This window comes from Marmota monax, unplaced genomic scaffold (assembly GCF_021218885.2).
Source record: "Marmota monax isolate L192 unplaced genomic scaffold, Marmota_monax_Labrador192_F-V1.1 WCK01_AAM20220418_F8-fsc00266, whole genome shotgun sequence".
Taxonomy (NCBI): domain Eukaryota; kingdom Metazoa; phylum Chordata; class Mammalia; order Rodentia; family Sciuridae; genus Marmota; species Marmota monax.
Genome location: NW_026694572.1, coordinates 604,436 through 631,977, shown reverse-complemented (window position 1 = coordinate 631,977; position 27,542 = coordinate 604,436). Strand labels below are relative to the sequence as shown.

Below are 27,542 nucleotides of genomic sequence, written 5' to 3'. Positions count from 1 at the left end.
CTCGCTGGCCGCTTTTCCAAAGGGTTCCCCTCAAGGCCACCTACGCAGCCTCTGGGGATCCCCCCCACCCAGCCTTGCCATAACCTCAGGTCTGAAAAGGAAGCACAGCTCCATGCCTCCAGCCGTGTCCACCTGCAGGGCCAGAGTGCCAGCCTCCTTGACCAGTCTCGTGGCCTTCAGCAAAGCTCTTGCCTCTAAGAGCCTGGTCTAAGGGCACCCTTGGGCCTCAGGGCCCAGGAGTGAGCCATTGATCGATTGGCAGAAATCACTTAGAACAGCGCCTAGCAGGTGTCGGCCCCAACCAGCTTGTGGAGTTGAACACAGCAGACCCCAGCCCTCCCTCCCCTCTCGGGGCTCCTACCCCAGCCAGAGGAAGCCCTGAAACCCACCATGCACCCGGGAGCCTCCAGACCAGGCCACCAGTGTGGACGACCCAGCCAGGCCAGCCGTGGGCACTTGGGGACACAGCAAGTGGGCTCTGAGCAGGATGAATCTTCCAGAGAGGGCCTGTCCCAGGCCTACACCAGGTGGCCTGGAGGGAGCCCTGGACCCAGGGCCAAGAAACCTGAGAAGGCTTCCAGGGGTAGGCAGCACTCAGCCCTGAAGGACAGCAGCCAGTGGCAGGGATGTCCCCAGGGCAAGGATCTTTTCTTCCCTTCTGATGCAGCCCCACCCACCTCATCCCAGGGACCTTCCCGACAGGGCAGCTCAGCTACGTCCCCTCCCCTGCCCTGCAGGCCACGGGGCACACGTCACCAGTCTGGAATGCACTTTCAATTCCTCTGCCCTCCCCCTCCTCCCCTCCCCCCCCCCTCTATGCCCATCATTTCCTGACCCAGCCTGGCCAGACCCAAGAATCTGAGCCCTGGGACCTCCTGTCATCCCACGGGTAGGAGAAGGAGGGCTTTGGGGACGGGGGAGGAGGGTTTCCTGGAAACTCTCACCCCCAAACCCTCAGATTCCCTCTCACCACCACCGGGTCCAGGGAAGGCAGCCATTACAGCAGACATCCGGGGAGAGGCCCGGCTGGCTCAGGGGCAGGGTCTGAAGGCCATCAGTGGCTGACCAAGACCCACTCTAGCTTCAAGTTCTCTCCCCAGCCCCGGCCCCCAGTGCTGGGGCTAGAACCCAGGGCCTGTGCAGGTGAGGAAAGCTCTCTACCACTGAGCTGCCCCTCCAGCCCTTGTTCTATTGGAACAGGGTCTCTCTAAGTTGTCTAAGCTGGTCTTGAACTTGCAATCCTCCTGCCTCAGCTTCCCGAGTAGCTGGGGTTATAGGCGAGCACCAACACCATCCAGGACTCTCTTGTCGACAGCCTCCTGCTTTCTGGTGACCTCCCTGGAGGAGGGGGCAACTTGCACTGCCGCTCCATCTCTGGCACTGGAAGCTCCCCCCACCCCCACTGCTATCCCTGCCTCTGGGTGGGTTCCTTCACAGGTGAGTCGGGGCTCCCCAGCCCCTCCTGCTGGGCCAGGCACCCAAGTCTCTCTTTCCTTGGCTGTGGCCTCCTCTGAGAGTTGGACGGCTGGGAGTGGCCCTTGGCAGCTCAGCAGGCCAGAGTCCGAGGGAGGACCGCCCCCTCCCTCTGCAGCCGGCCCTTCCCAGTCTCAGGAGAGGTCCCAGGACTTCAGGTGAGGTCAGCCCCTGCTCACCATCACCTGGCTCAGGGCAGAGGCCTCCGCAGGTGGAAGAGCTCCCAGCTGGGGTGGAGAGGACCCCCACACACCTGACCTTGGGACCCTCAAGCACAATCTTGGCCTCCTTTTTACCCCCTGGACGGCCCTGGTCAGGCTTCCCCAGCCCCAGGCACTTCAGCACTATGATCTTGCTGCCTGCCGTAATGGGCAGAGGCTGCTGCCCATCTGCTTCTCAGACCTGCCCGCCCCTCCCCACAAGGAAGGGCCTGGTGAGCTCCGAGGACTGCACCAGCTCTCCATGGAGGTGCCCCAAGGAAGTCCCTTGTCCATTTCTAACACTCCCCACAACCCAGAGGAAGAGGTGCAGCCAGCGGCCAAGAGGACAGGACTTCACAGGCAGGGTGGAGGGAAGCCGAGCCCCTGCCCAGCCCACACAGCCAGGACGTGGCACAGTCCCGTGGCAGTGCCTCCCACACAGGGTTTCCTCCTCCCTTGGGTATTCCCAGGGGACTCCCAGAGAGGCGTGGCTTCCCTCTGAGGAGGAACCTGGCCAGTTCAGTGGGGTGGTGACCAGGACCATAAACAGAATTTACAGCACGAGGACTGGCAGAGCTGGCGAGGGCAGGCCCAGGCTGGCGGGGAAGGCCCAGGCCCGACTTCCCGAGGCTTCTCTGCTGGGTGGCCTGGCAGGTAACTTCCCTACTCTGACCTCAGAATTCTTATTTGTAATTGGTCCCCACAGGGCTGCTGGGTGGATTTGGTGCCACAGGGCCTTGACACAAGCCGGCATGGATTCTGCAGGTGAAGCCACTGCTGATCTGGAGAAGATGTGGGGAAAGGACAGGGGGCCACCCTGGAACCCCTCCCCCTGGGCTGGGTGATTGAGTGAATGAGTGGGTGAGTGGACTGGGCAGTCAGTGGCAGTCTCACTTCCTGGGTGATATCAGGGTACCTTCCTAGGACACTCAACGCCTGGCTGACACTGGCATCACATGGGCTCCGGTGACATCATTGCTGGGACACAGACACAGACTTCTGATATCTCTTGAAGGGCCTCGTGGCCCCTGCTGGGGGAAGCGGCAGGAACTGGGCAGCCCTTTCCTGGTGCTCCCCTGAGCAAGGGGAAGGAGGCCTCAGGACCAGGACCCCAGTATCCTGCCTCCCATGCTTGCTCGCTATAAAGATATCTGCAGCCTGGGAGGCTGCCCGGTCAACACTGCGCAACTGAGACTGGGCTGAGAGGGCTCCCAGCCTCCACTGGCTTGGCTGGGACCAACCTCTCCAGGGAAACTTAGCACATGGGAGCCTGACCAGTGAGGTTGTGGCACCCCAACTCCAGGTGTCCCCCGGCTTTGTGGAACAGACACGCCCTGTCTTGAAGCTGCAGAATCCATTAAATAATTCAGTGGTGTTTTTAAGATCATGAAGTTACCAGGTGACACACTTGGCGATTGCAGCCACACTGAGGACAGGTGGCTCCTGCTGGGAGATTACCACCTCTGCAAACAGGTCCCTGAGCAGCAACAGGTGTCCCTCACTGGGACCAGAATCGGGGGGCCTGTGGCTGAATGCAGAGGAGGAGGCTGGCCGTGGATAACAGGGCAACAGCTGGTTTGGAGGTGGAGCCAGAGGGCAGCAACCAGGCCTGTGGCGTGGCAGTGACAGGCAGGTGAGGGTGGCCCTCTTGGAGCCGCAGCACCAGGATGCACGAGCTCCATAGCTTACCTGTCCAGGTGACACCAGGACATGGCTGTTGTCCTTCTGTGTGATGTAGTTGGATATTGCATGTAGCAATAGTTCTGAGCCTTTGGGGTTCATCTGCAACTTCCTGTACCGTCTCATTTCAAGCTAAAGTCTAACCCAGGAGGCAAATAGTCCCACTTCAGAGATGAGACAGTTGAAGCTCAGAAAAGATAAGGATACTGTCTGATGCCACACAACTAACAAGAACTTGATCAAAATTCGAGGCACAACTGCCCTCCAGCGCACACATCACACGTCAGCTGCAGGGAGGTCAGCAATCATTAGGCTCCTGGCCAAGCATGTTCCTGAAATACCCCAGCCTCATTTCTCCAACAAATGTTTGGCCAAGGAGGTTGGTGAGGGGACTGATTGTCCAAACCACAGGGAAGTCTCTAGTGGGATGATGCTGGGCTCTGTCCTGGAGGGAAGTCTGACACTCAGAGGCCTGCCCTAGAGCAGACCTCCTACTGCGGCCAATGTTGGGGGGGTCCTAGGAGGAGACCAATCCAGTGACCTTCTGCCCGACCAAATAAAAGTCTTCAATGTGGCTTTGGAAACCCACTCTATATGCAAGATCTGACTTTGTTAAGGAAAGTTTCTGAGGACTTTGGTGGCCCCAAAGAATGCCACGGGCCTCAGGTCTCAGGGCCCAGATGGAGAGTCTAAGTATCCCTGCCCTTGGGATGCAAGTTAGAAGCAGACTAGACTAATCTGGAAGGAGGGAAATCCTTTGGTGAATTGGAGGTGGGGCTGGGCAGCTTCCTAATTTGGTCATATCCCAGGGGGCAAGAGGGGGATGAGAGAGGTCAGCACAGTCAGGGGCGTCAGCCCAGGCTTCCTGGCAGCACTAGGAGAGAGCAGGCCCTAGAGACCCTGTCTGGATCAGAGAGCAGAGCCCTGGAGGCCGGATGCAGTGGCCGTGGGAAGGCAGGACTCAGGTCCCCAGACACAAACTCACTCCCCACCCCAGGCCCCACACGGAGGTGCTGCCTGTCTCCCCAGTGTGGCAGCCAGGGCCCGACGTCATAGTGAGTCACCAGGCTCCATTGGGTTCCCCTGAGCTGGGGAAGGTGAGGCTGGGGCTCTCCACAGTCTGGAGGGGCCCCATTCCAGGTCATTATCCCCCACAAAAGATGCAGGTGGGTCCTACCCAGCCTCTTCTTGCCAGAAATGAGCTCATTTCACCATAGGGCTTTGATGGATCCTTATACCCATTTACAGATGGGAAATGTGAGGCTACAGAGCACCATGTGAAAGACCCACAAAGGGCAAAGCCAACACAGGCTGGACGACCTTAACAAGGTACTGAGCTTCAAGTGGCCAGCAGTAAGTGTATCTGAACCCTCAGAATACATCACTGAGTCCCTGCTTTCTGGGGAGCTGGGCCACCTCCCAACTTTTGGCAGCGTGTGAGGGGCTCAGACCTGAGAAAAGGGTCAAGGAGGACAGGAACCAAGGAATTTGTGTTTTAGGGGGTTTTTCGGGGGCAGGTACTAGGGATTGAACTCAAGGGCACTCGACCACTGAGCCACCTCCCCAGAGCTATTCTGTATTTTATTTAGAGACAGGGTCTCACTGAGTTGCTTAGCATCTCACCATTGCTAAGGCTGGCTTTGAACCTGCGATCCTCCTGCCTCAGCCTCCCGAGCCGCTGGGATTACAGGCATGCGCCACCGTGCCCAGACAGAACCAAGGAATTTGTGACTCACGAATCTGTACCTGGTCCTCTGGGCAGCCACGAGGATGAGGCTGCCCAACACTGTGAATGGAATCAACGCCACCAGGCTATGGTTTGGCAAATACATTGGGTCATGTATATGTTACCACAATAAAAGAAAGAAAGAAAAAGACACTCGTCTACAAAAGAGTCCAGATGGAGACCCCCGGAGTCAGGAAGAGGTACCTCATTGCACGTTTAATAGTTCATGCAGCACTCAGCAAGGTGAGCAGGAGGGCACACAAGTCCACAGAGCCCACAGCACAGGCAGGATGGGCATGGCCAGGGCGCAGGGGGCGCTGGTGGCCAGCGGGGAGGGCACCTCCCCAGGACACTGCAGGGCAACATCGAGTGGGTCACATCATTTCAACGGACTGAGAGCTCCCTCAGCTCCGTATCATCACGGCACCAGGGATACGTTTAAGAGACAAGCTGGTGGATGGTTTAGGGGTGTGGGACCCGCGCTGGGTTGACTGAACACATTCCCTCTCATCAGGGGAATGGACAGGGGACACGGGGCTGGGACTCAGGCTGGATACAGGCAAATCTGTGGGGAATAGCTCAGAGGGCCTCTGATTCCTCTAACTCTACCCAGATGCCTCTGAAAGCTCACCCTCCCTCCACATCTCCCAGAGAAGTGGCCCCACATTGTTTGGCTCCCCTAACTCCAAAGAGCAAAGGACCCAGCACAGTGCTCACCAGATCTGGGACATTCCCAGACTCAGCTGTGTAGTCTGCCCATTCTGGGCACCAGCTGGTGAGGGGCCACGGACTACCGGCTGCCCAAGGGCTGGTGGGTATGGTTGGCCCACCTGGAGATGGACTTTCCAAGAGGCAAGGACAAGCCACCAGGCTCAAGCTGGCTCCTCCCAATGCTCTCAGCACAGAGTTACCTACGGGTCTGTCTGAGGCCCATGGACTGGCCCCCAAGATAGGAGAAGGGGTCCCTGGCTTCCTCTGGGCCCCTGTGGGAATGGGCCTCAACTTCTGCCCCATCATAAGTGTCCTCAGGGAACACCCCATCTATATGATCTGTCTCACACTTGGGCCTAGGCCTGACAAGCCTGGCCTCACGGGGTCTGCAGGGCCCCAGGGTGGCACCCTGTGGTTCTGGGGGCAGGACTCAGGGCTGACTTGGTCTCCACAGCCTGTCTGCCCCTGGGTCTGGGGATCAGACAAGCACAGCCCAGATGATGTGAAGAGGGTCAGGTGGGTCCCCTAAGACAAGGGGTGGACAGGAGGAAGTGTGGGGGAGGGAAGCTGGCCTGTCACTCCTGGGTCTTGGGATGTTTGCTTGCCCTTTGTATCTGATATGCACAAGATGGTCATTTATTCCAAAAAAACGAGTCCAGAGGAAGGGGAGGTCCCCTGCAGGGATGCCAGCCTCATCCTGCTACCTCCCCATGACTCCCAGGCCCCAGACACAGGGAGCAGGGATTGCAGGCACACGGGGAGCGCTGCGGCCTGGCGCGGCTCAGACGGTGAGGGAGATGAAGCTGTTGTAACGCTGGATGTTTCTCTTGAGAATCTCGGAGCAAGGGCCCAACACGCGCTCAAAGCGGGGCCGGTCCAGCTTGACACACTTGAGGGGCCCCCGGGCCACCACGGTGGCCGCACGAGGCCGGTTCAGCAGCAGCGCGATCTCCCCTAGAGGAAGGAGAGAGTGGTCAGGCTGAGAGCCCCACGCCAGGGCCTCGACACCCTCTCCTTCAGGACCAGAGCCAGAGAAGCACCACTGCCAGGTGCCATGGGATTTGAATTTCCAATATGTACAAAAAAATTTGTTAGTTATAAATATGTCTCATGAAATATTTGGGAGACATACACGTATCATTTGGGGGGCTTTTGTTTTGTTTTGTTTTGTTTTGGGCTGTTGAGGATAGGGTGCTCTATCACTAAGCCACATCCCCAGCACTTTTTTACTTTTTGAGACAGGGTCTTGCCAAGTGGCTAAGGCTGGCCTCAAACTTGTGATCCTCCTGTCTCAGCCTCCCTAGTTTCTGGGATTACAGGTGTGGCAACTGCACCCAGTGGGATATATTTATATAAACTAGCAAAATATTCATTGTTCATCTGAAATCCAAATTTAGCTAGGCATTGTCCTGCAATTTGTTGAGCAATGCCACATGCAGCAGGCACTGTGGTATATGTCCCGGGTCTCCCCCATGATCCAGCCCCCAACTGAGGGAGTGCCTAGGAGTGCCCAGGTAAGGTAGGGCCTCCCTTGGGACCTCCCCAACACAGAGCTGCAGGAAGCTGGAAGCTGGTGTTCCCTGCAGCTCTTACCCATGCCCTGCCCTTGACAAGGTCATGGCTCTCTGGGGCAGTCCTTACCCAGGACTGGTTAATCATGGCCAGGGACCTCAGTCTGAGGCCTGTCACAGCAGTACGGAGGCTCAGCCTGATTTGCCTGTGCCCATGCAGTTCCCAACCCAGGACCCCTGATGAGGTGTGGTGGCCTATGAGGGAAGGACCCCAACTCACCGAAGTAGTCAGAGGGCCCAAGGCGCCCCACCTCCACGTACTCCTCACTGGGGGACCGGCGCTGAAGGACAGAGGCTGTGCCCTGCAAGAAGGGGGCATGTAAGAATCATCAGGCAGGTGGCAGGGGTGTCACCCAATTGGTGATCACATGGTGGGGATCGCTTGCTAGGGTCATACCTCAGGTCATGCAGTGGGGGTTGCTGCCCCAGTTCCTGTCTCCTGCCTGGCCTTCCCTTCCCTGTGCGGCCTCGGCCATTGGTCATCAGACTCTCTTCTTCCCCTCTTCTCCCTGGACACCTAGGGCCTCAGGACCAGGTGATGGGCCTGCCCAAAGGTCCCTTCCTGTCCTGGCCAAGTCCCTGTTTTCACCCGGACTCACCAAGACCCAGCACTACATCTGCCAAGGTGACAGGCAGGAATTCTGGGGATGTTCCTGAGGGGTCAGTACTTTGTCACAGGCACCAGCGCTTGAAGTTGACCTTGGATTCAGACTCAAGGACGGGGAGCCGTCCATCCGTGCTGGGGTTCCTGGGGCAGCGTGGTCTCAGGGTCACACACCTGCCAAGCAGTGTGGTCCCCTCCTGACCCTCGACAGGGGAGCGGGGTCTGCAGACATTGCTCGCTCAATGATTAACGCCGAGGCTGTGGGCAGAATATCACTGGGCGCCGTGGAATGCAGTGCACATTAGAGATGCGGAGAGGGCATCCAGGGCGTCCAGGAGGCCACACACTCGACTCCATGCATCCCTCAGAGCTGACACTCCAGTCCTGTTTGAGCCAAGGTGTGGGCTCTGACCCTGGACTTTGGGCAAGTCCTTCTTGTCGGAGACAGTTTCCTCTCCTGTAGCCTTCAGGGCTCTAGGGAGGGTCAACAGAGGCAACACTGACCAGGGTAGTATGTGCGGTCAGCCTCGGGGGCTCCCTGAGTTTCACTCTGACCAGCTCCAGCCCCTTTGCCACCCACAGAGCTACACCTGCATGAGGCTACAAATTCCATTTTACAGCCAGGGAGATTGAGGCTTCTGCTGCCTGGCCCTTAGGACCTGGGGTTGATGTCACCCAGGTCCCCAGGTTCACCCATCCACAGCCCCGGGTATCCAGTGGCTGGGGGCCCTTCACGGGCACCTCACTTGATTTCAGGATAGCTCAGCTCACCCTGGTTCACCTGACCCAGCTTCTCCATGCCTGGCTTAATGAGTAACTCCCACCTCTCCACAGTCTGGGCGAAATGGGTCAGGGCCCTGCCAGTGCCCGCCATGCCCAGAATCCCCAGACACCCATCAGCAGACCCTGTGAGCCGGATCCACCACCCAGTTCCCTCCAGGCACTGGCCACTCAGCTCCTGAGCTCTGCCTGTTTATGAATCCAGCTGATGGTGTTCACAGAGGGACGGGTAAACATCAGACTTGGTGCCCGCCGGCAGGCAGGAAGAGAGCCAGCCCCATGCTCTAGGATGGCTCTTGCCCTCCTCACCTGGGTGCTGGCCTGACCCAACCATGTTTTTTTTTTTTTTTTTAGTTTTGTTACAGGGATTGAACCCAGGGGTGCTTAACCACTGAGCATTCCCAACCCACTCCCCGAGCGCTTTGTTTTGAGACAGGGTCTTACTAAGTTGCTTAGGGCCTCACTAACTTGCTGAGGCTGGCTTTGAACTTGCCATCCTCCTGTCTGAGCCTCCTGAGCCACTGGGATTACAGGGATGTAGCACTATATCCAGTGGTCATTCATTTTTGAATTTGTATCTTGGCGAGTCCTTGTCAAAATGTTCTGTATCAGCCATGAGATGAGGTAAAAGGACTTGCCTCAGGGCTTGGTTCCCTCCTGCTGCACAGAGGACGTGAGGCTGCAGGGGAGTTCAAACCACCGCCACCCGCCCCCCCCCCCACACACACACACACTCACCTTTGCGGCCAAGTTCACCCAAATATGGCTGTGGCTTGAGCTTGGCTGCCCAGGTAGGGCCTAGCGGGGGACACTGTATGGGTCCTGGGGCAGTCAAAGGCCAGGTCATTGCAGACTCTGAGCTGCCCCAAATTCCCAGGACACTGAAGGGTCTCTCCACACAAAACCACAGGATTAAAGAGAGTTACAAGTCACCACTCTGGGGGCCCCTCACCTCCCAGCAGTGACCCCCTGCCCACCCACGCCCTCCACACATCCCAGCAGCAGACAGCTCTCCAGCCTTGGCCCATTCTCAGCCCTATGACTGTAGCAGCCCTGTGTGTCCTGCTAGAGTAGACAAGGAATGGGAGGGTGTCCGTGGGCCTGGGGATCCCCACCCTGGGCTACCTGTCTGTCTCCACCAGGGCTCGGAGTCCCAGGAGTGAGCTGAGTGGGACCTTGGAACCAGAAGACCTGTGCTTGAGTCCCGGGACTCTGCCACACATCCTGGTGATCCATCTTACCTCTGCAGCCTCAGTTTCCTCCTGTGAGCCTAGGATGGTCACAGAACCTCCTGAACAAGATGTCCACATAAAGCCTTCATGAGGTCAGGATGCAATGACCAGAATAAGGAGCAGGGCTGGCTGGCTGCCTAACTCTGTCCCATCCTCCCAGGCGGTATCATGGGTGGCGTGGCCTGAGGGGCCTCATGAAGAGGAGCAGGCATTCCTGGCACCCCCCCCCCCAACTGACCCAGACCCTGTAGGAAGAGAGTCACTCCTTGGGCTTCCAGCCAATTGCTGCAGGGCCCATTACAGTGGCTGGTCTCTTGCCCTAACTGATCCAGCATCCTGAGCATGGACCATAATAGCAGGCGGTAATAGTCCCTGTCCTGGGACCACCTGTCACAAAGCCAGGGGAGCCAGGCCCTCCCAGGGCAGGAAATTTGCCACCTATTCCCATCTCTTCAGGCAGCTTTAGCTAAGGACAGGCCAGCATCTCCCACCATGGAAAGATTCTGGAAGAAGTGTTTCCTCCCATCCAAGTTCTGCATCCCCAGCTGCCATGGAAGCAGGTAGACACGTCGGGGGACATGAACATGGAGTTTGCGTCTGGAAAAGCACATTTGCCAAAACTCTGGGTCACATTTCTCCAAATCTCTCACTATGAAACCAGGTCACAAACCCACAGAAGACCACCTACCCTGAACACCCAGCAAGTTGTCACTCCCATTCAAATGTGAGGTGTGGATTACTGATACTCAATTTCCCTTCAACTATTTTGACTTTTAAAATTTTCTACAAAATTTTCCAGGTGCAGTGGCACAGGCCTGTAATCCCAGCAGCTCGGGAGGCTGAGGCAGGAGGATTACAAGTTCAAAGCCAGGTTCAGCAACTTAGTGAGACTTTGTCTCAAAAGAAAAAATAAGAGGACTGGGGATGTGGCTCAGTGGTTAAGCACCCCGGGGTTCAATCCCCAGTACAAAAAAAAAATCTACAAAATTAAAAACCATAAGAAAGAAGCAGCAAGGTTTTGGTGGGATGTACAGTGGAAGGACAGGCTCCTGCTTTCCATTTCCATCTCACCACTGGCCTGGCCATGAGCCCCAAATGCTCAGGCTCTGAGGCCCAAGATAGCTGCTCAGATCTGTGAGCCAGGGTAGTAGGGAGTCCAGGAGGACACCCGCTGCGAGCATGGACCGACCCCCTCAGTGCATGGATGGACTTTGGCCAATTATGCACCAGAGCCCTTCGGTGTGTTCTTCTCGGCCCGCCTCACTGGTCAGCTGAGTGTCTGTTGAACAACGACTCTCTACTGAGCCCTGTCCTGGGGGTGGGAGCACAACGGGGAACATGGTAGATACGTCCCTACCCGCTTGGGGTCAGCCTCCCTGGGGAGGACAGTCATCATGGGCTCAGATGCTGAGAGGGCAGGGGGAGTCAGTGTGGGGGACAATGGCAAGGTCTCACCACCAGCAATCACGCAGCTGAGATCTGGAGAACAGGAGCCCGGCAGAGGAGCTGGGGGCCTCCCTGCAGTAAGGAGGCACCTTGGGGGCGGGCAGGGGAGCAGGGGATGGTAAGGACGCTGAGGAGGAACGGTGGTGGGGTCTGCTCGCTACTGTGGGGTGGTGACCTGGACTCACGCCAGGCTAGGAACAAGAGCCCAAGTCCATCGCAGCCCGGACACAGCCAACACCAGTCAGAGAAACATGTGCAACCGTGGCGATATTCCTACAAGGGGGACTTGCACACATGAAAAACAGCTGAGTCTCACAGGTCCACCAAGGCAGCCCAGACCACACTGGCCCAGTCCTCCAATGGAATGTTACGGAAGAAGCAAACTATTTGCTTTATGGTTGTTCTTTTGTTGTTGTTGTTTTGTTTTATTTACACTGTGGATTGAACCAGGGTGCTTATCCACTGAGCCACATCCCCAGCCCTCTTTATTTATTTATTTTTTTAGACAGGGTCTTACTTAATGGCTTAGGGACTTGCTGAGTTGCTGAGGCTGGCCTTGAACTTGCAATCCTTCTGTCTCAGCTTCTTGAGTCTCTGGGATTACAACATGAGCCACCACAACTATTGGCTTCATTTAAAGAAAAAAAAATATATATGTATGTATAAAATATTTATTTTTTAGTTGTAGTTGGACACAGTACTTTTATTTTATTTATTTATTTTCATGTGGTTCTGAGGATCGAACCCAGGGCCTCATACATGCTAGGCAAGTGCTCTACCCCTGAGCCACAACGCCAGCCCTAAAGAAATATATTTTAAAAGAACTCAGTGTCAATACCATACATAGACTTGGGCCTCACTACTTTGTAAATGAAAAGCGAAAAGAACAGCAGGGGACACAGTATGGTGCCACATAGAGGTACCAGGGGACTGGGGCTCCCAAAGGCTTTCTTCTGGCACCCGCAGAACCCGTGCACACACACCCAGGGCTCCTCAATTCGAGCAGTCCCCAACTGGGCATCAGGCTGTGCATGCAGCTGACCCGCCAGACACAGAACAATCCACACATGTCCAACAGGACAGATCATAACCACGGTGCAAACGCGAGAGTAACAGGGAAGGTAGGTGGACACCAAATGCTGGTTCTCTGGGTCACCACACTGGTGACAAATTTCCACCTCTAACAGAAATCCCCCAAGACCTGGGAAATTCAGACTTAAGTGAAGCCTGCAATCTTTGCATACACCTTTCATTTGCCTGTGTGTCTCTGTATTTAAGCCCAAGCAGAATCCTATATGTGAACACACGCACACACCCGTGTGCACGCACGGAACACTGAATTGGCCACAACTACGGAACCCTTCCTAGGTGCTCTGTGATTTCCTGAGTAATGAGCCCAAGCACACACCTTCTGATGTCTGTGGAGAAGCAATTGTCGCAACTACAACTTGCCACACTCAACTGCAGCTCTCTTGCAAACAAATCCATTTTCTGCTCTCTAAGGTAGGGGCCCCTAAAAGCACATTGTGATTGTCTTGGGGCCAGCAGAGCAGTTTCTCAGTGGTTCGCATAAGGAGCTGAGCCTCGTGCCTGCAAAGGACCCTAGGCTCAGCCGCCTGAGACGGGGGTGTGTGCATGTCCTGGGAATGACTGAGAAAACACACCTGGCTGGTAAGCAGCCGAGGTCAGATTTTGTGCCAACATTTAATGGGTCCTCCGTGAGGTCTGGGGCCCTGGCAAAGGCACGGCCCAGCAGCTTCTGTGGGAAAACAGGACATTAACATAGATTCTGGCGCCAGGACTCTGAGGAAGGGAACAGGTGCCAACTCGGCACTGTCAGCCCCCTGCCTGGGGACCAGCATGCAAGACAATGAAAATCCCATGTGGGAAGGCCCTTATTTCTGCAGAAATGTTTGCTTGGTGCTCTCTGAGGCCAGGCACAGTGCTCAGGCATCCCGGAGATGTTTGGTGAATTGGACAGCAGAGTCAAAGGGGCTGTGGTCACTGCTGACCGTATTAGGCCTCTGTTCCCAATGCCCTTCTGTGGCCCAGTTCCTCCCCTGCCATCTGCTCAGGAGCCAGGCCACGCACAGGCCCCAGGCGGATGGGGCCGTGAACAGTCCTGCTGGGCGCCAAGGTGGGGCCAGGGAGGGCAACCTGGACCAGCCCTAGGGCAGGGAGGTAGCTGGCTGCCCTCACCCACCTGGGGTCCCTGTGGCTCCAAGTCCACACCTGCTTCCTCTTGGCATCCTCTGCCCTCGCTGAAGCACGTGCCAGTCAGCAGCTGCTGAGAACTGCCCATTCGGCCTCCCAGGAGCCTGGAGCCTGCCCCCAAGCCACCCTTCCACCATTACAGACCACAACTGCCATCTGTGAGCCAGGCCTCATCTCTGCCTCACCATCTGGATGGTCACAGAGGTTCCAGAAAGAGCTCTGGGTCTTTGTCATCCATGAACAACACCTGATCTCTTTTACCAGGAGGAGACTCAAGGCTCCTCCCAAATGGGACTCGACACCATCTTGACCTCAGCTCTCCCCAGCCATGGCCTGGCTGTATTCAACCTTGCTTTGTGAGGCCTGGGCATCTCCCCACATGGCCAGGGTGCCCCACCCCATCACTGGACAGTAGATGCAGACTCCTTCCACAGGTTGACGGAAGACCTCACTAGGAGGGGCAGTGCCTTCCACCTGGCTTAACACAGCCTGCCACACCCCTGCTGTCAGCCCCCCAGAACCTGGATTTGAGGGACACACCCTTTCTCTCCCCAGGGGTAGCTAGCCCAGGGCAGGTGTGGGTGGCCAGGCCCACAACCCACCTGGGGCTGACCCCTGAGTCCTGGTCCACTCCTGGACCTCAAGGTCAGGGCACAGGAGCCTTGCTCCCTGCCTCTGCCAATTTCCTTTTTCTAGGGCTGAGTGGGCCTGAAAGTCCTCCACAGGCTGCCTCTGCAGTTGCTGGGCCTCCCACAAGATGGAAGAGAAAAGCAAGCATTGCACCCCAGAGGAGAACCCCGCATGGCGGTTCACACAGGGTTCCAGCAGCCGGGTGTGGTGTCTGAACACCACATCACCACAGCACCAGGGTTCTGCCAGACACTGCAGCCTGTGGCCCTGGCATGCTGGTATGTGCATGTGTGCATGTCAGTGAGCACATGGTGTGTGTGTGTCAGTGTGTGTATGAGGTGGGAAGAATTCACACTCCACTCCAGGGTAGCGCCCCTCATTAGGAGTGCTTGCACTGCGTCCAACTGCAGGGAAGGGCAGGAGGGTGCACCAGCACCACCCCGTAAATCCAAGTGGACACTCAGAAGGCCAAGTTCAGAATATACCAGGACGTCCTCTACAGGTTGTTGGCCCTGGTGGGTGACTTCCCAGGACAAGGAGCTCAGGCCTGCTCACAAAGTCCCTAGAACTGTAAGGAGGGGAGCAGAGGAGCTGCACCCAAGGCATGGAACCCACAACCTGCCGCCAGTGGCCACAGCTACCTCAGCAGCCCTGCTCTGGGTCAGACGCTGCGGCTGCAATGGATGGAGGCCCCACAGCTGGACTTGTCCAGGACTCCGCATCTGTTAGGATTTTCCCAGCCAAAACATCCATTGCCATGGCAACGGTCTGCGGGTGCGTCACCCCCCCCTCACTGCGGTGCCAGGAGCCGCGTCCGAGGTAATCCAGGACCTTGGAATCCAGCACACACATTCCACATCTGTCTAGTCTGGACGCCTGCGTGTCGGTGGGAGGACGGGTGGGAATCAAGATCCCAAATGTCTGAAATGGGAAGCCTGGGCGTGAGGGGGTCTGCCGGGTGTCTCGGAGCCAGGGATGAGGGAAACCACACTCTGTGCTTGTTAGGGGGATACACTTTCTGTAGTGCTTCTCACATTAACAACATCAGAAAGACGACACAGGGAAGGCTTTGTCAAGAGAGCTGCCTACGTGGGGCAGGGGGCATCTCTCTTCTCTGAGCAGCACTCTGTCACCATCTTTATCCATGGTATATTTTCCTCCCGTAGATTTTTTAAGGTTCTCATCTCTGGATGCAGAGCCCTGAGCTCAAGGCTGGCCACCTTCTGCAGCTTCTCGCCAGCTCCTCGGCTGCATGGAGCTCTCAGAGACCAGCCGGCCACAGGTGCCTCGATTCACACAAAAACTGAGTCTCCAGCCCAGAGCAAAGATACAGTGCACATTTGGGAAACCAGCCTGTCACTCCAAAGCAGCGTGGTGTGGCCATCTCAGCCTGGGGCGCCAAGCTCACTGCGGCTAGAGGTTCTCCCAGCTCCCCATGGGCTGAGGGAATAACATCCAGCCCACTGGGAAAGGGAAGTTGGGATTGTACTCAGGACAATCCAGGCACACAGGCCAGAGGGGTTTGCTCACGCTGGGATTTGGGACATGCAGCCCTTCCAGCCTCTGTGTGATGAAATTGTCCTGCAATGGGAAGGGAAATGGGGTAGGCCCGTGGATCCTCTTGGCAACTATGTCCCTCTGAGCTGCTCAGGGCCCCCCAGTGAGTCTGAGGCACAAGACAGACACCTGGTGTGGTGAGCCCGAAACTCCCAAGAATCCTGATATTCTCATAGCTACCCATACCCATCTGCCAGCAAACACTTATGACAGTCCCCAGCACCAGACACAGGACCCGGAGCCAGGTATGGGAAAGCTCCTCAGCCAGCCCAGAGGAAGCCGTAGCTTCGCTGCTGGAGATGGCTGGTCTCGGGGCAGCAGCCAGGCTCTCCCACTTCTGGAAGATGCTGGGATCCCCCTCAGCGGATCAAGAGGAGCAGGCACTGCTCATGTTCACAACACTTGGGGGGTGCTCCCGCCATGTGCTGAGAGCCCTGCTAGGGATACAAGGTTCTTCCAGTGAGTGGGTCCTGGGAGGCCACAGCAAGCTGCTCAGATGGCCTCACACAGAGCTCATCCCAGTGCAGGAGCAAATATGGAGCTCAGGAGGTCAAACAGGGAGGCTCCCTGGGGAGCCAGAGGCCAAGGGCAGTGAGGATACTGCAGACCTGAAGCCTCCCTTCCGCTCCCCCACCACCAGTAGATTGTGGCCTCGGGACAAGATGTGACTGTTCTGCAGAGGGCATCTATCTGTTGGCACACATCCAACATCAGCATCTGCATCGCGGCCCCTTTCCTCCACCACACCTGGTGCCTTGCGTTTCTGCATGTGCTACTGCGTGTATGATCCCTTCCAGCCTCCACCTGCAAAACTTCTACTTGCACTTCAGGACCACAGTCTCCCTGCCCACCTGTGTCCTCCCATCTGTTGATCGCCTCCTCTCAACTCTGTGCTGGTTCATCTGCAGACCCTGAGCCCTGCTGCTCCCTGAGCCCCCACATCATCTCGGTCTGACTGCTCACCTCTGATCCACCTCTTCCCTGAGCCCTTCTACAGTTTACTCTCTGTGCAAGACCCAGCATGATTCCTCAGCAAGTAAGCATTCAACCCCCCACATGGCTGCATCACACCCAGAGGGTCCTCCATCACATAGCCAAGCCCCGGACTCACCCTGTAGCCACACACCCTGATATCTCCCACCTCAGATGCAACCCCATGGCCCCCTCCCAATCCCTGCCCAAGGGCCTGAGCCCCCAGATACCCATCAAGCTCATACTGTCCCAGGCCCTGCCTCAATTCCCGTCAAGCCCTCGTGTCCTCCCATGCCACCTCACTTCCAGACAGAACAGAGGCCCCGTGCAGTTTGTCTCCTGTCTGGGGCTCACACCTCTCCAGGACCATGTGTGTGGCATGGACCCACATAGCTCCCAGAGGCCTCAATCCCTCCTCCAGGCAGTAGCCCCCAGAGGGACACATAGGAACCAAAAGAATGGCACTAATAACCATGAAAGGAGCAGGGGAAAATGACACAGGAACAGTGGGTGACAAGATGCTCCAGGCATAAACATGTTCCTGAAGCCACAGGGCCGCAGTGTCTGGAGCATGGCCAGCAGGCACAGGCCATGGCACAATGGCCCAGGGCAGAGCTGGACATGTGCCTGGGGCTCCTGGATGCTCCCACGTAGGAGCCTCCTTCTGAGTTTGCAGAGTGACCTCTGGATTTTGAACAATCTGCCTTTCGGGGAGCGTGGAGGGGGCTGGGCTCTGGCGAGTGGAGCGTTCCCAGGCCTGAGGGCGGCTGTGAAATGTGTTGTTTTGCAGTTGCTTCAACATTGTGGACATTCATAAAATTAATTTGCTAAGTGAGGAGATAAATCCAATCTAGTGTTTCTATGGCAACGCCTCCCAGGCCTCTGGCTGGGAGCGAGCTGGGGAATTTCAGCCTCAGGATTTTATGGGGAACCAGCTCTGGGCCCAGCTGCCTCCAGGCGCTCCAAGGTCTCGGGCCCAAATTGAGGAATGCACAGCGGGAACGTGAGCCCCTTCCCAAATCCTCCTCCGTTTTCCTGGAGAGCACAGTTGGAGATGCGAATTCTGATGAAGTCACGGACCAGCGGGACAGCCTCAGCCTCCCCCTACCTGGCATGTCCTGGAAGTATACTGCCCTCCTTGCCAGGCCCCCATGCAGCTCTTCTGGGAAGGCAAATTGAGCATGCATCTTGGCAGACAAATAGGGACAGTTCCTGCAGTTCCAATGCTGTCCCTCCAACACTGTGTCCCACCTTGAGGCTCCCTGGCCCAGGTGGCCCCAGCTTCAGTATGCAGAGAGAGAAGCATGGCCTGGGAGCTGCAGGGCTGGCCCTATCCACTGGTGCTGTGTCTTTGAGTCTGCACCTCCAGGTTCACACAGGCAAACTCGAAGAGGGTCAGTTCTGCCACTATCTGTTGAGCACGTTCTCCAAGAGTACTGAGGTCAGTTGTCTGAGGGGTTGGCAGATCCATTTGCTCAGACAGCCCATGTGTGTGCGCAGAGCTAGAAGACAAGAGCGATGCCTCTGTGTGGTGGGGAGCACCCCTGCAGAGACCCTCGGGATCATGTAGGCTAGGAATCCTGTCTTCCTGCTCCCCTTTCCAATCACTTCCAAAAAACTGGCACTGTGGCAAAGCTTCGTTCCCAGGGGCCAGTTTCCTGTAGATTTGCCCACACATGGTGGAAATCAGCCCCCCAAACAACCACATCTTCTAGCAGAGCAGATCGAGGCACGCACAGGCAGTCACTGTAGTATCCCGAGGGCCTCTAAGGTCCACCCATTAGGAAGCCCAGGGGACAGAGCAAGCCTGGCAGGGGGAAAGATGGGTGAGAGGCTCCACATTCCAGCTCCGCAGGATGAGGCCTCACCAGAAGGTACCTGTGACCCGCCAAGGGCAGGTTTACCAAAGAACTCCACTTGGAAGTGCATACCCGCAGAAATGTGACAACTAAGCAAGGTGAGGAGCGGCTGCCAGACAGGGACACCCCACCCAGTGGAGGGAGGAGACGAGGAGGCTTCTCCACGTGCTGCTCCAGGAAGACAGGGAGGGGGACACCCACCCACCCCCGAAAATATCCTTGTTGCCAAGGCAACCACTTCACGTACTCTTGCAGGGTTGCAAGAAGTGGCCTTGGTTACACTCCAAAGGCCACAATTTTATTGTGGTGAAGAAGCCCAGTCAGTGGGGCATTCTTGACAACCCAGAAGTCACTCCCAGAAGCAGCGATGGTCCCCACTACTTAGCTGCCTTCTTGGAGACTCTTTGTAGGTCCCTCAGAGGCTGCCGGAGCATTGCAGAACACCACGGGCAGAATCTCACAGGTCAACCAGAGGCAGAGGGCGAGGGCAGTGGGCAGGAAATGTAGGGAGCTGTGCTTGTGAGATGCTGCTGCTCTTGGATGTGGAGTCTGAGGTACCAGGTGTCCATGTGCCAGCTCAAGTCCACCCTGTGTGCTGGGCAGATGGGGAACCCCCCTGCTCCCTCTCTCAGAGGAGACTTGGAGGGACCTCTGGAAAGACATAGTTGATTATACAAGGACCCTGTCCAAACCCTGGCACAGCCTAAACCTCCCCGCACCATGATTAAGGACATATACAGTTTCAGTGACAGCCTCTTCTTGTTTCCAGAGCCGATTTCCTTTGTGTCCTGTGAAGATGCACTCATGCACTCGGTGACCCCAACCTGTGACACACACTTGTATGATTTTTCTGCATGGGGTTTTGGGCTCAGCTGGAGAGTCTTCAGCCACAGGGTATAAGGGATGATTGTCTGCCGTAGTCAGAGTCACTCGCTCCCTGTCTCAAGGCCATTCAAACTGAGGCTGCAAACTCTGAAGACCCAGGTACTGTGGAGACCACTGACCAGAAGAGAGGGCCCAAGGGGATGGAGATGGGCTGGGAAGCCCTTTCTAAGGGGTGTCTGTCTCTCAGACAAGGATGAGTCCAGCATGGCCAGATACAGACTTCTAAAGAGATGACAGACCTAGACTTTTATAAGAAATTTGATTTTAAGATATCAACAACAAATTCAAATGTCTAACCAAGCACCACGCTGGTCAAGTGCAAATCTGCCCCTGGGCCAGGTTCAGCCTATAAACACCAGTTTCTTATCAGAGGATGCAAATAGAGACATTTGTGGCTTCCCTCACACTGTCCTCTTCCCATGGCAGAGGGGCCAGCAGAGCATCCTAGTGCCTAGGCAAGGACAGTGTGACCCCAGAGAGCTGTTCTGTCTCACCACCCTGGAGCTGGGCTGAGTGGCTGTCTCTCAGGAGGCTAAACCAGGCAGTAGCTGGGCTGGGCGACCACCATAGAGCATGCCTTGTGGCTGTTGGCACTGGGCACTCAGGGCTGCTGTGGGCAGAGCCCTGTTATGGAAGACCCCAGAGCATGGCTGCTGGATCCCAAGAAGAGGGTCCCAAGAATTAGCCTGAGAGGCTGTGGATGGGCAAGCTTCTTGTGACCTAGCCTGAATGCCTTGCCAGGCCATTCCTGTCGCATCCATTGGGAAAATTCCCGATACACGGGGAGGGAACCAAGTGCACTTTTCTATGGGAAATAACAGCCAAGAACAGAAGCCATCTTTAATATTTCAAAATTTGGGGGTGAGGGTGGAAAGCTAATGGCTAAGCACAAATCTTCATTTATTAACTGGAAGAGGTTGGGTCCCTATAGACACCCTGAATAAGGTCAAACCAAGGCCACAAATGCAGAGACATAGCACTCATGGAACATTATGGGGGGCAGGACATGGCTTCAGGCAGATGGCCAGTGGGAAAAGAGATGACCGTCTGGTGGCAGAGGGTCAGTGGAAAACTCATGCAGGTGATAGGTAGAGCCTCCTCAAGCCCTCAGTGAGGACGCCACTCATTGTCCTCGGTGTTACTCAATGACTGAGGGTTACAAGTGATTTTCTGCTGGGCTGTTTTTGAAATGGCTATGCTTGCCCCAGGTCCCTGCCACAGTGAAACAGTGGCCTCAGAGAAGTCCCGCATGGAACGGCCATTCACCCCAGTAGAGGTGACAAAGCGCCGGCCTCTGCCTACGCAGGGCAGGGACACACTTGGGGAAGGCGGGTGTGAGCCTGTGGGATCCCGTGGGTGCTGGAGTGAAAACAGGGCCCACTTCCCTCTCCGGACTGTTGACCGGAGGCCGCCCTCAATGCCAACCAGAGCCATAATTTGCTCTGCCTGTGGTTTTATTCTTTCCTCCCCTTTTCTTTTTAAAGAAACTTTGTTGTCAAATGAGTCCCCTACCCTAAGGACTGAGGACCTCCTGAGGATTGTCCCCTGGGAATCCTCCAGGAGCCCTTCTGCAGCTCTCTAGGAAATGAGATGAAGGCCAGCCTCATTCGCTCATGTTCCACCAGCACCCTGGCCCACGTCCATACCACTGAGCTCTGCAGGGGTCATTGGCCCTATTAGACCCATCCAGGAGCCTCACTCCAAAGGAGAAAAAGCTTCCAGGTCTGTGCCTCATGGCCTGTTCCACAGAGAAAGTGAGTGTCCCCACACAAGGTCCCATATCTTTAACACTGCAAATGAATTTTGCTTCTGCTTATTTCAAACCAAGAACCTGACTCCTGAGTTTGGTCATATTGGCCGAACATCCAGGGGGTTGGGCTCTCTGCTCACATCCGTTTCCTCTCAACAGCCCCACGGTAACAATACTGGCCATGCAAACTCCTTCATGCATGAGCCCTGCTCTTCTCTGGAGAGCTGGAGAATGGGCAAGAGAGAATGTGAGCAGGGGCTTCCTCTGGCCTCGAGGACCAGGAAGTAGGAATCAAGACACAAGTACCAGGCTCTGCACAGTTGGGAAAGTTCTCCATGGGCGAGAAGGTGCATTCACCCCTACCAGGGTTGGGGCTTCCTCCAGGGTAGACTGCAGCCCCAGGGTCAATGCACTGGCCAGCTCTGGACAGCTCACCCACATTAGTACACCTACATTAAGGCGTCCCCTTGTGGGGACAGGCACCCCAGATCAGGAGCTAGAATTTCCTCGGTCATCCCCCAGCAGACGTTCATGTACAAGCCGCTCATCTCACAGATCCTCTCCTCATAACAGTGGTACACCCAATCCCAAGCAGCTTCCAAGATGGTGGCCACAGATTCCAGCGCCCATATGTCCCAGGGGCTCCGAGGAACCAGCGGGCTGCTTGTCCCGCTGAGGGTACTGTGCGGGCCACGGTCAAAGTGTCTCATACACTTCAGGCAGAAAAACTCATCATGTCCTTCTTAAACTAAACTTTAAATCTGGGGATCATTGTAGATTCATGTGCAATTGTGAGAAATTATTCAGAGATCTGGTGTACCCCAAACATACGCAGGTCCCCCAGCAGTAATGTGCTGTGAAGCTGTATGTAGACCACAGGCCACACCAGGGCTTGACAGGGACATGCTCCACCCATCTCGCTCTGGCTCCCCAACTCAACCTGCGCTGTGTGCATGCTTCGTGCAATGTGATCACACGTGTGGGTCTTGGTCTCCACCACCATTCTTGAGAGACACACCTATGTCTGTGGCAGGCACACGAGGCCATCATCCCACCAACTCCAAGTAGACTTTGGTGTGGGGAGGACTTGGGGGTCAGAGCAGGATGAATTCCAGGGTACTCAGGCAGCTCTGTTACTTGACACAGTGCCCTTGAGGTACCAAGCAGGACTCACCTCTGTGATGATGTAGAAGCCGTCCCCGGGTTCCCCTTGGACCACGATTTTCTCCCCATCTTCAAACTGCACAGGCTCCAAGGCATCGGCCACAGTCAGGCGCTCCCACTTCTCCAGGGACTCTGTAGAGGACAATAAGGTGTCAAGGCTGCCCCTTGCCACAGCAGCTGCTCTCCTCAGGATGTGGCTCAGGAAACTCCCCTGGTCTACTTAGTGAGCTGAGTCACAGACGAAGGGGAGAGCAGAAAGCCAGCTCCCAGGTGCTTCTGCATGTGGGACCTGGACATCTTGCTATTACAGGGGATTCATGTGCACACAGCTCACACCCCACCTTCGGCCACGAGATGCAATTTGAAAATACTCACAGCCAACCACATCTTGTAAATAACATGCAGGGCAAACTGAGCCTAAGTTAACTTAGTATGAAAATGCTTTTACTTTTCGCTCAAAGATCAAGGCTCCCTATATTTTTGCAAACAATGGAGTCATGGCTGAACCCTGCAGCTACTAAGCAGCTGAGAATATTTCAGAGTGGTCAAAACAGCACTATCCATTGCGGGCTGATCAAAGACCCTGGCACAAATGCTTCAACGTCCAAGAAGAGCAGCCTTCCACTATTTTAGGCCAAAACTCCTAACTCCAATGCCAAGTTTATCTTTAAACATTTGCAAACTCAACAGCGCTTTCCACCCTTCTCACACCATCCCTTCCTGACATTATCCATCCCTAACACTCAGAAGGAAGAAAAGAATAATAACGTGAGACTTTTATAAGAAAATCACAACCGCCTGATTAACTATTTCTTTTTTGGCGAAAGAAATTGGCCTATACTTAGATACTATCTATGTAGGTCAGCTGCTAAAAATGAAAAATAAAAGCATTTATTTTAGATCTAGGTTGGCAGGGGGTTTCTCTCCCTGGGATCTGCCCGTGCCACACATTGCAAAACTTATGGCTGTCCACTAACCCCAAGACCACAGGAAGCCATGCGGGGCTCAGGCTGCCAAAAGTGCTCCAGCCAGGGCGTGTAGCCCTAAGTTGGTGAGACCAGAAGCTGTTGGGACAGGGGTGTGCCCTACAGGCCACACACCACATGCCTGTGACTACAGACTTTGGAGTGAGATTATAGCTTGTGTTCAGGAGGAAGCGGATGCAGAAAGGGACTGTGTGGGAGCATGGCAGGTTTGGTTTACTGGTGTCCTCACGAAGGCCGTGATAAGTCGCTTTCAGTTCTGAAATCAGTTGCTTGAGAGTTCACCTCCACCTGTTTGATTAGCAGATTTTTTTTTTCCATGACATTTGAAACCTACAATAATCTGAGGTCTGGGAATTGTGATCTGGAGCAAGCTCTGTCTCCCAACAATTTAAATCTTGGTTAAAAACTGTCAGAGGAAACTGTAAGCGACATGGCAATTTCTTGGCCCCAAGGTTTTTTTCTTTTTGTTTTTTGTTTGTCTTTTTTAACGTCTTAAAGCTCTGAGGTGACTCATGAAACACAAGACACTTGTTCGTTGTCGTTGCTGTTTTAAACTACAATTTAGGATCCTTGTCCCTTGAGACACAGGGTGCTAATAGTCAACCCTGCATAGGAAAACATGGTGCTCGGGCTACAGGAGTCTGATGGTCGCTTTTTTTTTTTTTAGATGTTGATGGACCTTTATTTTATTCATTTATTTATATGCGGTTCTGAGAATCGAACCCAGTGCCTCGCACATGCTAGGCAAGTGCTCTACCACTGAGCCTCAACCCCAGTCCACATTTGATGGTCCCTTCTGATCATGTGTGCAGAAAAATGCAAGCGAGTGTCCCAGGAGGTGCTCCAGCCAAGTCAGCCTGCCGCCCAGCTGCACGTATGAGGTGGGTGCTCAGGCCCCACCTGAAGGGGCCTGCAGCACAGAATTCCCCAAAAGCGACTCAGTGGCCTTCACCACCCCTGCCAGCTGGGCAGGGCTGGGAAGTCTCCCACACTGGGTCGGCCTCATGTTTTCATGAGGAGAGGCTGGAAATGGAGGCCCCCGGTGTACTTACCTTTCCTGCATATCTCAGTGGTGGGGTAGGGGCTGCCCTGTCCATAGCAACAGTCTCCACCCAAGCTGAGGGCAGATGGGCACATCTTGTAAATAACATGCAGAGCAAACTGAGCCTAAGTTCACTTAAGTATGAAAATGCTTTTACTTTTCTCCCAAAGATCAAGGCTGCCTATATTTTTTGCAAACAATGGAGTCACGGCTGAACCCTGTAGCTACTAAGCAGCTGAGAATAATTCAGAGTGGTCAAAACAGCACCATCCATTGCGGGCTGCAATGGCCAGCTGCCTCCTAAAGCCAGTCGCCACACAATGTCCACAGGCCACGTTTGGAGGCCATGTGTGGCTTGTGGTGACCAAGCAGAAGAGGGGACCAGAGTCTTGTAGTTGTTCACCCAGGGCCCCGAAGGAGCCAGTCACACTTGTATGCTTTGCATTCATTAAAGGAAACAAGATGAGTGGGCACGGCCAGACAGGTGCCCAGAGTCCATAGGCGTCTAAATGCCCAAGACATTCAAGGGAAGAAATCAGTTCCAGTTGGGATGCCTATACTAGGCTGAAGTCCTGGGGTGGTCAGCAGAGTCTCCAGGAGGGCAGAAAGGGGCCTGTGTTTGGCTGGATGCCACCCTGCAGCCATGGGCTTGAATGGTTATCAGTAAATGAGTGAATTGATAAGTGACAATGGTCCAGGTGGCCACGCCACCCTCTGTTCAAAGGCAAGGAAACCCAAAGGCAAAGGACAAGAAAGTCCCTGGTTTCTCTTTTGCGTGGGAATAAAAAGTCCCTTTCTCGGCCCCTGAAAAAAATCTTAGGGGTCAACTCAGGAGAGTGCTTTTTCTTTTTCCAGGTATGACATGTTTAAAAAGCCACAGGAAAGAAGCCAGACGAGGAAGGCCACATGGGAGATCCCACTCAAATGAAAGGCCAGAATAGGAAAGTCCACAGAGACAGGCAGGGGACCCATGTAGCAAGGGCAGGAGGGGCCAGGGAGGGCACTAACGGGGACAGATTTCTGCTCAGCGTGATGACTCAGTGGTGAAACCACAGCGCTGACACAGAGCAACACCATGCGTGTGCTTCTTTCCCCTGAACCACACTTCTTAAAATGGTCATGTTGGTCCCTTCTATGTTATGAGTATCTCAACAGTTCACGAAAGAAATCAGATAGGATGTGGTTCAGGGCAAAGTATGTATTCACGCACACAGACAGACAGACAGACACACATACACACACATACATATATACACGCACAGGGGTCTTTGGCTGCTCTGGGGCTGGGTGGGTCACTACAGGTGGGAGATGCAAGGAGGGGCAGGTGTGGGCCCAGGTCTTTGCCTCCCTAGTAGCTTCACCATGTGCAAAATAGATTTGGCAGTGTCCTCCCCACACGATGGCTGAGGGTGCTCATCTGAGTGTGCCAGCCTGGGGTGCACTTGCAGCCCCATCCGTATCCGCCAGGGACAGAGCACTAAGTGCATAAAAAGCACAGGGATGTCCCCAGGACAGCCATGCTTAGAGTAAAGCAACCTGGCAGGGGAAGAAGGCCAAACCACCCAGCTACTAGGAAGCAGAACTGGCCTCCAGCTCAAAGTAACTGACCACGGGGCACGGTGGTGCACGCCTGTCATCCCAGCGACTCGGGAGGCTGAGGCCCTAATCAACTTAGCAAGACCCTTTCTCAAAATAAAACAATAAAAATAATAAAAAGGGCTGGGGATGTAGCTCAGTGATTGAGTGCCAAGGGTCCAATCCACAGTTGAAACAAACAAATAACCAAATGAGGGATCTAGGGCGACGGCATCAAAGACAGTGGGAGAGCTGAGCCGGCACAACCCTGATTTAAGAACTGTCATGCCACAGACCATAGTGTGTGCCCACCACTGATGGATGTGTGTGCTTGTGTACATATGTGAAAGTGTGTGTGAACATATCCCTAACCTGCTTAATACCAAGAGTGTGTAACCTGCCAGCCATGCAAGGAAGGGAAGGCATCTGGGACTGGAGGGCAGGTGCTCACAGGAGCCCACAGAGGTCACCTGGGGACAGGCAGAGCCACTGACCTAGGATGGAGACCTTGCTGAGGAACTCTTCATACATCTTGCGTTTTCTCAGTGTGCTGCCCTGTTTGGAAGAAAAAGGGAGAATGTGGGTCTTCAGACCTGAATCATTTCAACAATTCCAGACTTTCCCAGAGGACTATTAACTTCGAACTCTTCAAAGTAGACCCTTTTAAAGCATCCCAAATCCTGAAAGTTGCAGATGGCCATGAACCTGTGACAGCCAGACCATTTCTTGTACCCAGCCCTCAAATCCCTGGAGTCTTCTGAAGGGGCTTCCATGGCCCAAGGTGTGCCAGCCTTTATGGGGACCTGACAGTACACCCCCAGGGTCCACAACCTATATATGCATTGTCCCCTACCAAACAGGGCTGACCTAGGTAACCAAGGGGATGCTAAGGAGATTTCCCAAGCTGAGTTGTGGAAGACACTATGGCACCAACCATACTGCCCCCCATGATTCAAAGGAGGGATACTGCCTCTTGTCAGCCACCAGCACCATGGGAACAAGACATCTCAGAAACAATCTTTCATCCTTCATACCTTCCAGTGATTGCAACCCTAGAGAGTTCCAGGCCAGAGGCACCCAGCTAAGCTGCTTCCTCAGGACCCACAGAAACTGTGCCAAATGCTACGCTTCTGTCAGAGGCCGCTAAGTCCAGGGGAAGTTTGTTACTCAGCAACAGCTAACTAGGGTGGTGTCCAGCTAACCCTGATCCTAACCCAGGTGGGACAAGAGCTTCTAAGGCCTGAGGGCAGTTGGCGGGTAGCCCTCCCAGCTGCCTCAGACATCCAATAATGGCAGAGGAGGCTCATTCATCCTGCTTGGCCATCGGTGAGATGGTGTTGATATCCCCATGGGCTCCTCCCCACACCTACTTGCAGTAGCCAGACCCTCCTGGTCCCTGAAGCCACAGGCAGCCTCGGACACTGAAGCACACCCACCATCAACTTTCTAAAGAAGAATCTATGTTGGAAGATGTCGGGCAAGTGG

At 55.0% G+C, this 27,542-nt stretch overlaps 1 protein-coding gene and 1 long non-coding RNA gene across 6 annotated transcripts in view; one reads left to right on the top strand and one right to left on the bottom strand.

The window, feature by feature from the left end:
• Positions 1–849: 849 nt before the first annotated feature.
• On the top strand, positions 850–3,941 carry LOC124076932 (uncharacterized). Its single transcript, XR_009224613.1, has 2 exons — positions 850–1,437; positions 2,380–3,941. It is a non-coding gene; the product is annotated as an uncharacterized LOC124076932 (long non-coding RNA).
• A 1,328-nt stretch (positions 3,942–5,269) lies between these two features.
• The window catches only part of Prkar1b (protein kinase cAMP-dependent type I regulatory subunit beta), a 134,416-nt gene continuing 112,143 nt past the window's right edge, over positions 5,270–27,542 (bottom strand). For all 5 annotated transcript variants that reach the window (XM_046421001.2, XM_046421005.2, XM_046420999.2 and 2 more), the window contains 4 exons: positions 26,552–26,612; positions 22,465–22,586; positions 7,582–7,663; positions 5,270–6,744 (listed from right to left, as the gene is read on the bottom strand). In XM_046421001.2, the coding sequence (XP_046276957.1) occupies positions 6,572–6,744; positions 7,582–7,663; positions 22,465–22,586; positions 26,552–26,612 (438 nt within the window). In that variant the 3' untranslated portion in view covers positions 5,270–6,571. The remainder of the gene's footprint in view (positions 6,745–7,581; positions 7,664–22,464; positions 22,587–26,551; positions 26,613–27,542) is intronic.